Source organism: Balaenoptera musculus, chromosome 2, assembly GCF_009873245.2.
Source record: "Balaenoptera musculus isolate JJ_BM4_2016_0621 chromosome 2, mBalMus1.pri.v3, whole genome shotgun sequence".
NCBI lineage: Eukaryota > Metazoa > Chordata > Mammalia > Artiodactyla > Balaenopteridae > Balaenoptera > Balaenoptera musculus.
Window position 1 is genome coordinate 33,368,530 of NC_045786.1, and position 12,230 is coordinate 33,380,759.

Genomic DNA, 12,230 nt, shown 5'->3' on the forward strand with positions numbered 1-12,230 from the left:
GGGACCCATGGCTGGGATGCAGGTGATGGGAAGGGAGCCTTGAGCTTCTTCACAGCTGCAAGGCACTTCTGATGGGGATGGCAGGTGTGCCTTAGAGAGATGGAATAAATGCATTCAGAAAGAGGGGGAGTTCTGGTGGTCTAGTTTAACTTCATATTATGTTTGTGGGAATACCGATGACAATGATAATTATGTAAATTAATAGACACCATAACCTTTGAGGTCAGGTGCTGGGAGAGGTTGCTGTGAGTATTCCTCTGACCAGTGGTCCTGGCTGGGAGATTTGGCCTTTCAGAAGTGGCCCTGGGAACTGAGGAAAGCCCAGGGTTCCAGGCTCTGCAAAGAAGGGGGAAGCCAGACCTCTCTTCCTCCCAGCTCAGACCCCTGGCTTCTCCTGGGGTGGTAAAATCAAGAAAATACACCAATGTTTGCCCATCTTCTCTCATTTCATCCTCACAACAACCTTGTGAGGTAGATGTTATTCCCTCATTTTACAGATGAGGAAACTGGGGCTCAGAGAGGCTGAATTATTTGGGGTCATATAGCAAGGAAGTAGAGGATTTGGGACTTGGGACCAGGTTTGTGGGCTCTGGTCCAATATTCTTGCTGCAAGGCCTTAGATGTAGGTGATGGGGTGGGAGGGGGTCAGAAGGGTGGGAAAAGAGGGAGAAGAGTCATTATCAACAACTTATCCCTTGTCTCCCCCCACAGCACGTTTACATTCAAAGCACTCCCACTCCTGTCCTTGCATTCACATGAGGTTGACACAAAACAAAAAGGGCAAGGCTTTTCCTTCCCTTTTTAAAATCAGGGAATGGAGGCACTGAGAGGTGAAGTGACTTGCTCAAGGTCACACAGCCTTAGAGTGACTGACAGGACTAGAAGCCAGGTCTTCCTGTCCGATATTAATCTCATAACTGTGTGCTCTCAAGAGGTCACTGGGTGAAATAATTTTGCATGAGGAAAAGTTAGTGAAAAAAAAAAAAAAGTAAGACTAAAGGAGATAATTATGCAACTATGACCTATCCACCTGATGGAATACTCTGCAGCCAGTAAAAATGATGGCTATAAAGAGTGCTCGATGAAATGAGAACGTGTTCATGCTCTAATATGCAGTGATACAACATCATACACACAGTATGATTTTGACTATTTAAAAATACATGTAAAAAATGCTGGGAGAAAATATATCAAAATGGTGGCTTTGGGGAAGTGGGATTATAAGTGTTATTTTCCCCCATCCTTCTATTTTTTCTGTATTTTCCCAAACTTCCAAAATACACATTTCATTTATAACAGGAAAAATATACCCCTCTATATTTTAGTTTCAAAAAATACTGTTGGGAAGCAGCCCCTGTGCCTTTTGTGAATTTGGGGTGATGCACCTTCCTACTCCTTTCCCACGTCACCACATGCTCCATTGCTGGCCCATTGGGAAGGGGCTGGGGCTCAGATGAACGTCTGTGCTGGGAGCCTCCAGGGCTAGTGTGTGTGCTACTTTGCATGTTAAGGGCAAGAGTCTCCTCAAAACGAGACCACTGTTGTTATGATGGGGGGTGACGGTCCCGTATCCGATGCCAAAAGGTGTGCGCGAGCCAGGGAAGGTGACCGCCCCCTTGGCTCACAGTGACTCCCCAGACTGGCACCCGGGCCTCCTGACTCCCGGTCCAGCGCTCTCATCCCCAGACTGGCCCACCACTGCAACACCCACAGCCTCCCGATTATCTCACCCTGCTGCTCCTGTGAGAGCAGGCAAGGCTAAGGTGAACCTTCTCCATCCCCGGGTGGCCAAATCCTTTCTCGCCTCCATAGGCTGGAAAGCCGGTGGCCAGGGGACAGAGGCACATCCTGGGGCAACCCTGTCCAGAGAGCGCTGGGCTCTTGGTCCCTCGCCGTGGCCCCCGCCCGCGGGCGCCTCAGTCATCCAGGTGCTGCTCCTCCCAGGTGGATGTGGGGATGGCGCTGTAAGGGTCCATGATGACCTTGGCGCAGCGAATGATCATCACGACGAGGAAGAGGCAGAGGAAGACGAAGCAGGCCAAGGTCAGTCCTTTGTCCACGTCGACGTAGACGGGCTCAGGCGTGGGGTCCTCCATCCCTCGGCAGCAGCTTCGGGCTCCTCCTCCGGCTCACGGTTGACTGGTACCATCTTCCACCCCTGCAGAGAGCCACAGCAGTGGGGACCGGAGGGTCGTGCCACCTTGCCTGGGGTGCGGGCAGGGCACAGCCCTCCCCCGTCTTATATGTCCCCCTGGCGTGGGAGTCTGCTGCTCCCCTTCCCTCCCCCACATGAGGGCGAGGAGAGGAAGGGTCACGGGCCTCCTTTTCAGGCGCCTACGTGGTCTCAGCCCTGAACCTGATAGGCAACCCAGGTGTCAGGGCCCAGCCAGTGCGTCCTAGGGGGTGGGGGAGGTGACAGAGGAGGCCCAGCAGGGGTAGAGCTGGGCTGTAGCAGAAGCACCTCCTGAGGATGGAGCCCCTGCAGTTGCCTCCACTCTCTGAAACCCTTTAGGACGAGTTATAATAATGCTTTCAACTCTGCCAAGCCACTGACTGAGGGTGATCAGAGAGCATTTTATTTTATTTTATTATCATTGGTTTTTTTTTGGCTGTGCTGCATCGGCTTGCGGGATCTTAGTTCCCCCACCAGGGATCGAACCCGTGCCCTCTGCAGTGGGAGCGCAGAGTCCTAACCACTGGACCACCAGGGAAGTCCCCAGAAAGCATTCTAAAAAGTTAGGTAATTAATATATATTTTTTAAAGCAGTAGAACTTAGGTTTCAAATGAAAATGAACGTTGAACACCAATACATGAATAGATTGAAGAGGGGCTGCTGTCCCAGAGTTGGGTGGGCAGGCAGCGTGGAGGGTCTGCATCGCTTCCCCCTCCGTGGGGGCCTTCTGGGACTCCTGAGGGACTTTTGCTGAGCCCCAGAGTCACAGTTGGAAAACTGCGGGTGTGACAGGAAGAACAGTTTTGGCAGTCAGGTGGACCCCGAGCCCAGCTGCCTTGCAGTGCAGTCCTGGGCAGTGTAACGTTATCCTTGTATCAGGCCTACGCCTCCCTGCTGTGATAATACAGGGCGCGAGGCTGCATCGCAAAGGTGTGAGGATTCAGCGCATCTAGCATGGTCCCCGGCCCTGTGGGTGCCCCAGAGCAGGCCGAGATGGCAGGTCACGTCCTTGCAGCCCAGCGGTCAGGGAGAGCTTAGGACGAGGGGCACTGCTGCTCGTTATCATCAGCGCCCTCCCCCCCAACCCCGCCGAATTTTCAGAGCCCTTGAGCTCTACATTGTGCTTTCACATCCAGTTTATTATTTGATCCTCACGACAGCCCAGGAGGCATGTTAGTTGTGTATCAATATGCCCATTTTATAAACATGGAAACTGAGTCACAGAAAGGGGGGGGAAATGACTTACCCAAGGTCCCACATCCCAAACCCTAAGCCTCTGCATGCCTCTCTCTTCTCTGATGGAAAGTAAAGTGGGGACCCATCTCCCCCACCCACTTTGCAACTTCAGAAGGGCACCTATGCAGCCCTGGGCTGGCTGGTCCTGGCCTATCTGTAACCACAGGTGACTATGCTTTCCCCTCCACTTTTTTTTTTTTTTTTTTAAGTTTTTTTGGCCGCGCCACATGGCATGCGGGATCTTAGTTCCCTGACCAGGGATCGAACCCATGCCCCCTGTGTTAGAGGCGCTGGACCGCCAGGGAAGTCCCGCTTTCCCCTCTTTCAGACCTCGTCTCCATCCTCACCCCTTCCCAGAGGGCACTGACCTGCTGGTCGGAGTGATCACCACTTCACAAGGGCCACTGGGTGGGCTCGCACCCTGGGTGGGGCTGCTCCAGGAGGGAGGGGGAGTGACCAGACATCTCAGCTGGGAGCCAGTGAGAGCAGTGGCCTTTCCCTTAGAGAGCAGGTGCCCACACTGGCAGCAGCTGGAACAGAACAGGACAGAAGAAGGTTGATTACCTCCCAAGATGCCCACTCCCAGTCGTGAGCGGGGCTGGCAGGAAGGTCTGGCCTGGGCAGCTTCTCCCTGGGCATGGCGCTGGGAGCGGCCACAGTTTATTCTGATGCTGTTTTTTCTTTCCTTCTCTCTTTTAAAAAATATAACATTAAAAAAAATTGTGGTCAAATATACATGACATAAAATTTACCATAGTGACTGTGGTTAAGTGCACAGTTCAGTGGCTTTAGGACATTAAATCGTTGTACAGCCATCACCACCATCCATTTCCAGAAACCTTTTCACCTTGCAAAACTGAAACTCTGTGCCCATGAAACAACTGGGCTGAACTGGGAGGTTGGGATCGACATACATACATTACTATGTATAAAACAGATAACTAATGAGAACCTAGTGTATAGCACAGGGAACTCTACTCAGTGCTCTGTGGTGACCTAGGTGGGAAGGAAATCCAAAAAAGAGGGGATATATGTATATGTATAGCTGATTCATTTTGCTGTACAGTAGAAACTAACACAACATTTTAAAGCAACTATACTCCAATAAAAATTAATTTAAAAAATAAAAAATATAACATTTTAAAAAATTGTGGTCAGATATACATGACATAAAATTTACCATAGTGACTGTTGTTAAGTGCACAGTTCAGTGGCTTTCGGACGTTCAAATCGTTGTATAGCCATCACCACCATCCATCTCCAGAACTCTTTTCATCTTGCAGAACTGAACTCTGTGTCCAGGAAACAACGGGTCCCCATTTCCCCCTTCCCCTCAGTCCCTGGCATCCACAATTCTATGCTCTAGGTACCTCATATAAGTGGAACGATACAGCATTTTTCTTTTTGTGACTGGCTTATTTCACTTAGTGTAATGTCCTCAAGAGTCATTCAATGAATGTCAGAATCTTCTCTCTTTTTTAGAGGCTGAATAAATATTCTATTGTATGAATATACCACGTCTTGTTTATCCATTCATCCATTGATGGACACTTGGGTTGTTTCCATCTCTTGGCTATTGTGAATAATGCTGCTGTGAACATGGGTGTACAGATATCTCTTTGAGGCCCTGTTGCAATTCTTTTTTTTTTTTTTTCTTTTGAACAGAGAACATGCTTTACTGAGGAGTAGATATAGAACAGCACATTCTACCACATGTGGGGAAGGGTTAGCTTCTGTAAAAGGCCTTTACCCCTTAAGAAAACCCCCAGTGAAGTTGCTTTTGGATAAATTTTAACAGTGACACTGAAACTGGCAGGGAGCTGCCCCTGAACATGCTTAAAATTAGCTCCCCCCAACCCACAGTGAATATAAGTAGTGTACAAAGATGACAAGAGAAAGGCACAAATGACCAGAGTTGGGATTGTGGTGAGGGTTCCACATGAAGACAGCGGTGTTGTAGGAGACCAAGTTGGAAAGGGTGACATGTCATACATCAAAAACTGCCCCAAGGTAGCAGTTTATAATGGGCTAGAGAGAAATTAGAGGGAGTATCTCTTCCTTCACTTAAACAACACCAAAAATAGGAGACCAGAGAATGGGGGGATGGTGGTAAATCCCAAAAAAGGAAATGGAGGAGGAGTTCTTGGAAGGGCATAAACACTTTAGTCCTAGAGGGAGGGTGAGACACTGTTGAAAAGGGAAGCAAACCCTGGCAGCGGTGACCATTCTGCCTTGCTGAGTCATGGGCTGAGACACGGAAGTCATTTTCAGTCACTTCTCCAAGGATGTTCAGACAAAAGCAAGGTAACTTATGTGGAAGTATAGGTGTGCTATATCAGACTGGTACTGGTGAAAAGGTCTCTGCAGTATAATTAACCAGTTAACATGCAGCATGAAAGGGAGAACTGGAAATTATTTGGGCACCTGCAAACGTAAAGACGGGCAGGGAGTAAAGAGAAGAAAACATTTACTACTGGGCACTTTCTAGTGAGGCAAAAAGTAGTATTCCATTCCCTTCCACCAAGACGTTGCCCACTGCCCACAGGTGAACTCAAATCCAAATACGGAATCACCACCTCTCAATTCTTTTCTCCATCTCATTCAGATAATGTGCCATAACCAAAACTAATCCCTGCGAGAGTCTTCAAAAGTATTTGGCTCTGGTCAGCCTGATACTGATCAAAAACAGGTCTTTCAGTAAAAATGGAGGAAAAAACTTAAAGTGAGATGAAATCCAAAGGGAAGGGACCCCTCCTAGCACACACACACACTCAGAAGTGTTACCTCTTCCCTGCCCCTCCAAAAACACATGTAAGGAATAACTGGGAAGGTCCTGGTGGCGGTAACCATAGTTGGTGGCCTGGTGACCGGGCGGCAAGAAGCACTATTACAAAGTTTAGAGGACACGACACGACCTCATGGGGCCAGAGGAGAGAACCAGTGACTGGACAGGTACAGTACCAAAACAGAACACCTTGGGTCAGTGCTACGAGGGATCTGCACTCAAGTTAATACAGATCCCATCCAGGCAACTTCACTGAGGCCGAACAACAGTTCCTCAGGGGCTTCCCTGGTGGCGCAGTGGTTGAGAATCTGCCTGCCAATGCAGGGGACACGGGTTCGAGCCCTGGTCTGGGAAGATCCCACATGCCGTGGAGCTACTAGGCCCGTGAGCCACAATTACTGAGCCTGCACGTCTGGAGCCTGTGCTCCGCAACAAGAGAGGCCGCGATGGTGAGAGGCCCACGCACCGCGATGAAGAATGGCCCCCGCTCGCCGCAACTAGAGAAAGCCCTCGCACAGAAACGAAGACCCAAAGCAGCCATAAATAAATAAAAAAAAAAAAAAAAAAAAAAAAGCAACAGTCTTTAAAAAAAAAACAAACAAACAAAAAAAACAGTTCCTCAGAACCAGCGTCTGCAGTGTACACGAAGGTCGGAGCCAGGACAGTCCTGAGGGGGATGGCCTTCCCAAAGGATACTGTACTTGCCAATCACAAGAGCAACAGAAATGACAGACAGATCCCTAGGGTACGGATTCCTACTGCTGGGGTTTGCTGGCTCGGAGTAACCGGTCACTTTAAGTGCCCTTCGGAGGGGTCCCTTTTAAACAGCTTGGATCCATGGTTTTATTGGAGTTGGATCTTTTGGCCTCTTTGGCTATCCACTCATCAATCAGGTCCTGTCTCTTCAAAACTAGGTGTTTTCCTTTCTAATATTTGAGCATCTGAAGGGCTTGCAGAGTGCTGACAATGTCCACAGGATTCACAGCTGTCTCCTGGCTAATTTCTTTGAGAGAAATCTCTTTGCCTTGGAAGTTATGCAGGTAACGAAGAAGCACTTCTTCCAGTAACTGCGGTAGCTTATGAGCCCCAGATCTGAGAGTGGACGTTCTGGGGAGCCAACTTTTTCTTCCACTTTGGAAAGCAAATAACTGAAATCAATGAGCATCTTGCCATAGCCCTGTCTCATGTACCGAGGCATGGTAAGGATACAGGATACATTGTGGTGGAGGAATGAATTCTTTTCCTTGGAAAACTATCCAGTCAGGTGACAACCAGTGTTGTCTGCTTCCGTCATAACATAGAACAGGAAGGGCTCCACATCATAATATAATGTCTTGTGGTCCAGAAAAACCTTGGCCAACAGGCACAGTTTTTGGCAGTAGCTCTTGTTTTTCTTGCCATCCGCTTCAAACACAGAGACTGAACCTTTGCATTATATCTCATCTCCGGGTGGGTGTTTCCACACACACTTAGCCATGTGTCAGCGGAGTATTGTCTGGCTCTTCATGTATTTTAAACAGAATTCTCACATGTAAAGACATCCCAGTCGTGCATATTCCTTAGGATAGGGAGAATGGTACCAAGTATCAAGCTCATAGCGACAAAAAAGCAATAGCTTTAATCACGTTGCTCCCCTCTGTGATTCGGCCTTGCAGCCTTAACTTCTCCAGACCCTCTGAAGTCCGGGCTTGTGCTCTTCCGAAAAGATCCAAGTCATACTCGCTAGTCAGGTTTTCCAAGAGAGGTTCCCGTATGTTCCCATAGGTCTGCCTGTGTCCCATATATTTCTCTTTCTGTTCTTTGCTCAGCCCAGAATTTCTTTTCTTCCTGAGTTCAGCAACCTTTTCCTTACATCGCAACTGCCTCTCTGTTGGTGCCTGGTTGCATGCCTACTGCTGCCATCTTGCCTGTGGGACAGCATCTTTCTTCTCTCTGCTTATCCTGGCTCTGTGCTCTCACCTTGCATTTATCAGCTGAGAGGTTATGATAGAGAGGGCATCCTGATGTAGAGAAACGTCTCTCGTGTTTTCCTGTAAGGTGTCCTAGGGAGTTACAGCCTGGTGTAGGACCGTTCCTACTGAAATTGTAGCTTTCATGGAAGTGGCAGCGCTTGGGGCGATGAGAGAGATCACTGCCCGCGTCCTTCAGGGACATGTCCTTGGCAGTGCTCTCATCGTGAGACACGTTGGGGCTGGAGATGTCTATATCAGACTCAGAAGAAGGGGTATTTCCAGCTGGCGTTCGAGGTGGAGACTCATCGTGATCAGCTGTATTTTTAGTTTCTCTATCTGAAAAGCCAACCACTGGCTCACTTTCTGAGGCAGATGAACGAGTCTGCCGAAGCGGGTATTTTTTCGGAGTCACTGGGGTGGGCTGCCGCTGACGACGCGTCACTGTCCTGGTAGAATAAGCAGGGCCCTCGGTGCCGAAAGACTGCACGTTTCCAACAGGACTGGCATCTTGGGAACTCTGGCTTAGCTGGGCTGAGGAGCGGGTGACTTGGGCAGATGGCCGGGATGTGCCATCACTCTCTGAACTGTCTGTGTGCCCGAGATCTGTAGAAAAATCGGAATCTTCGGTTCCATCTGAACCACTGCCTACGTTCCTCTTTCTTTGCGGCGTTGCCGGCGGCTGCGGCCCACCGGTTCCGATTCGGGCAGCGGCGGCAGCAGCAGTAGGAACGGTGGCTCCGGCGGGCTCCGTGGCGGCCTCTGTAGCGTCCCAACCCTGTGGACGATCCCAAGTGCCTCCTGCTTCACAGCGTCTAGAGCCTTCTCCTGTTGCAATTCTTTTGCACAAGTGGAATTGCTGGATCAAGGGTAATTCTATTTTTAATTTTTTGAGGATTAAATTTAACATCGTTGTATAAAACAATACTTACACACAGTTCAAAATTCAAAAAGTACAAGAAGAAAACCACGAAGAGCAGTTTTTAACGACTTCTCTCTCCAAGCAATCCAGTTTATTTCCAGACAGACAACTACTGTTATGAGGTCCTCAGACATCCCTCTCATCTGGAGGTATTCAATGCATAGACATTGTATTTGCAACTATTTACATGGTGTTTACATTGGGTATCATAAGGAATCTAGAGACGATTTAAAGTATCCAGAAGGATGTGCATAGATTACATGCAAATACTGCGCCATCTTATATAACGGGCTTGAGCATCTGTGGATTTTGGTATCCAGTGGAATCCAGGAACCGACTCCCCACAGCTACTGAGGGACAGTTGTATTGCCTAATCATGTTTGCTTTGTCTTTTCTTTTTCCAGAAATATATCCTTCTGTTGTAACTACTAGGGCTTGCAGGACCACTTCCTCTCACCCTATCCAGTGGTGACACCATCTTGAGTGTGGTGTACATTTTCCACTCAGGGCACCCACGGAACTCTTAGGGTTCCTTGGACCATACTTTGAAAATACAGATCTAGTCCACCTCTCTCCATTTCAGAAATGAAGAGACTGGAATTTAGGGAGGTGGAGGGGTTTTCTCAGCATCTCAGAGTGATAGCATAGCTGACCTTGGAGCACACTCACATTTCTGACCCCAGCCAGGCCTGTGCTTTGGGCCACACGCACTGAAGCCACATGGTCCTTGGTGGCTCTCAGGGACGGAGGGACATGCTGGAGTTTCATGCTCTTGTGTTTCACAGCTGCACCCGGTGTGACCTCTCAAGCACAGACTCTGAAATCCCTGGCCAACGGTCTGCCTTAAGTTAATATCAGATACCCTGCACCAATTGTAAAAGTCAGACCTCAGAGAAATTGTCTTGTTACCCTCCCGTGTCTTGTATGGGGCGAGAATTGGTCCCTATAACCTGGTAACATGCCCCAGAGGAAGATTATCAGCATTTTCTGGATGCTTCCGGCTGGAATGAATGCCAAGGACTTGGATGCAAAGAACAAATTCATCTTTCCACCCTCCAGATGGAGCGTGCGCATTAATCTTAGTTACTGGGCCGGCACACGTCCCTTCCAGCCCCGTTTCCTAGTGAGGACCTGACACCCGGGAGCGATGCAACACTGAACTCGGCTGCCGTGCCCTGGGAGCTGAGGAGCCGGCCTTCCCAGGGGCCAGCTCAGTGGCCCCCAACAGAACTGAACCGTCCTTCAGCGTGGCGCCTGCGCAAGCCAGATGCCCCATCTGCCACGGTCTCGGGGCGGCTGGAGGTGAACTTGCTTGAGTCCGGGCTTCTGATCTGGGCGAGGGAATGACCCTGAAGGGGAACGGCTGCTGGGCTGAGCCAGCACACTTGTGGAAGTGAGCGGTTTTAGGGTTGGGGTGTAGAAGATCCACATGGAAAAGAGTCCTGCCAGATGCCATGGGGAAGTCACAGGACAAAGTGACCGGTCCAAATAGAGGCCCTGGAAACAAGCATCTCAGTCAGGGTTTTAGGAAACAAACAAGCAATAGGGCAGCCACAGTTCAAAGGGAACACAAATAGAGGATTTACATACAAATGTGTGTGCTACCCCGGGGCTGGAAGTGGGGTGCTCGAGACCTTACTCCCTGTGCTGACATATTTCTTTGTTTCTGTACAGATGTGTGTCTTACCTGCTAGGGCTACCATAACAAAATACCACCGACGGTGTGGCTTAAACAACAGAAATTAAGTTTCTCACAATTCTGGAGGCGAGAAGTCCCAGATCAAGATCTGGCGGGGTTGGTTTTTGGTGAGAGTTTTTCTCCCTGGCTTGCAGACAAGCCTCCTTCTCGCTGTGTCCTCACATGGCCTTTCTTCAACGTATTGGGTTAGCCAAAAATTTCGTTTGGGTTTTTCTGTAACATCTTACGGAAAACCCGAACAAACTTTTTGGCCAGCCCAATATGAGCACAGAAGGAGGGAGAGAGACATTGCCCTCTCTTCCTCTTCTTATAAGACCACCAGTCCTATCAGGCAAAGACCCCACCTTTATTCCCTCGTTTGACCTTAATTACCTCCTAAATGCCTTATCTCCAACACATTGGGAGTCAGGGCTTCAACATATGAATTTTGGGGGGGTACACAATTCAGTCCATAGCAGTGTGTCAGTTCCTCAAGGGCAGGGTCCAAGTCTGGCCAAGGGGCACTGCCAGCCTGGAACCAGGCCAGGCCCACCCCTTGTGGGTACACAGGAAAGGTCAGAGGTGATGCAAACCTGCACTTAGCCACTGCCCTCTGGACACCAATGGGAGGAAGCAAGGGGACTGAAAAAGCATGTCACTTATTACTGTGGGGAGAAACAACGGGCTGTATTGACATTGTGGATTCAATCAGGTAACAAGGATTGGAGCTGATCACGTGCAATCATCCACTGGTTCTATAAATAGTAGCGGAACCATTATGAAATGTGACCTGTCAGAATCACTTCCCCACATGACAGATGGGTTAAGTGGATGACATTTGCTCAGGACACAGAAGATGTCCAGTGTCATAACCCGACACCAATTACGTTGTCCTGTGGGACTGCGCTTGGTGGCTCCACGCCTCCATCAGAGCAATTAACAGGCTTGCAAGAGGGAAATGATGAGTATATGCTAAGAGACGATTAAGACCATAACCACTACCAGGGCGGGAAGGATGTATGGAGGGGATGGGATTCATGGAATATTGTGGTGAGAACTTGTTATCTTCCAATATTTAAATATCCCTAACTTCTAAGAAACACTGCAGAGCAAGGAGGCTGTATGAAGCAGCACCGTTTCAGATAAAAGAAAAGAGAATATTTCCGCCAAGAGAAGGCATCATCATTGTATCATACTTCCATAAGCCGTCATACCAGTTCTGCTGTATCACTTTTACAATACGATGCTGATGCTGTTGGTCTCACTTAGATCTCGTACTCCCTTAACTATTCGGTGTGCACACCCCCCAGCCTCTGTATGTTTTGATCCTAGCAGCTCACACCTACTGTTTTTTAGAAGACTGCCCTTGGGCTACTGCAGCTGCTTCACCCATGCGTGCAGAGAACTCGAAATGCCTAGAAGTTTACATCAAGGACTCTTACCCTACCCAGATTGCACAAGATGCTAAAATTAGGAGATTCACTAT

At 48.9% G+C, this 12,230-nt stretch overlaps 1 protein-coding gene and 1 pseudogene across 1 annotated transcript in view; both read right to left on the bottom strand.

Annotated features, from left to right (window-relative positions):
- Window positions 1–489: 489 nt before the first annotated feature.
- Window positions 490–12,230, bottom strand: part of CTXND1 (cortexin domain containing 1) — a 55,494-nt gene continuing 43,753 nt past the window's right edge. Inside the window, exons 2-3 of the mRNA XM_036841276.1 lie at window positions 3,779–3,940; window positions 490–2,158 (exon numbers count right to left, since the gene is read on the bottom strand). Of these exons, the coding sequence (XP_036697171.1) occupies window positions 1,917–2,096 (180 nt within the window). The 5' untranslated portion in view covers window positions 2,097–2,158; window positions 3,779–3,940 and the 3' untranslated portion in view covers window positions 490–1,916. The remainder of the gene's footprint in view (window positions 2,159–3,778; window positions 3,941–12,230) is intronic.
- LOC118889799 lies at window positions 6,808–9,562 on the bottom strand (annotated as a pseudogene).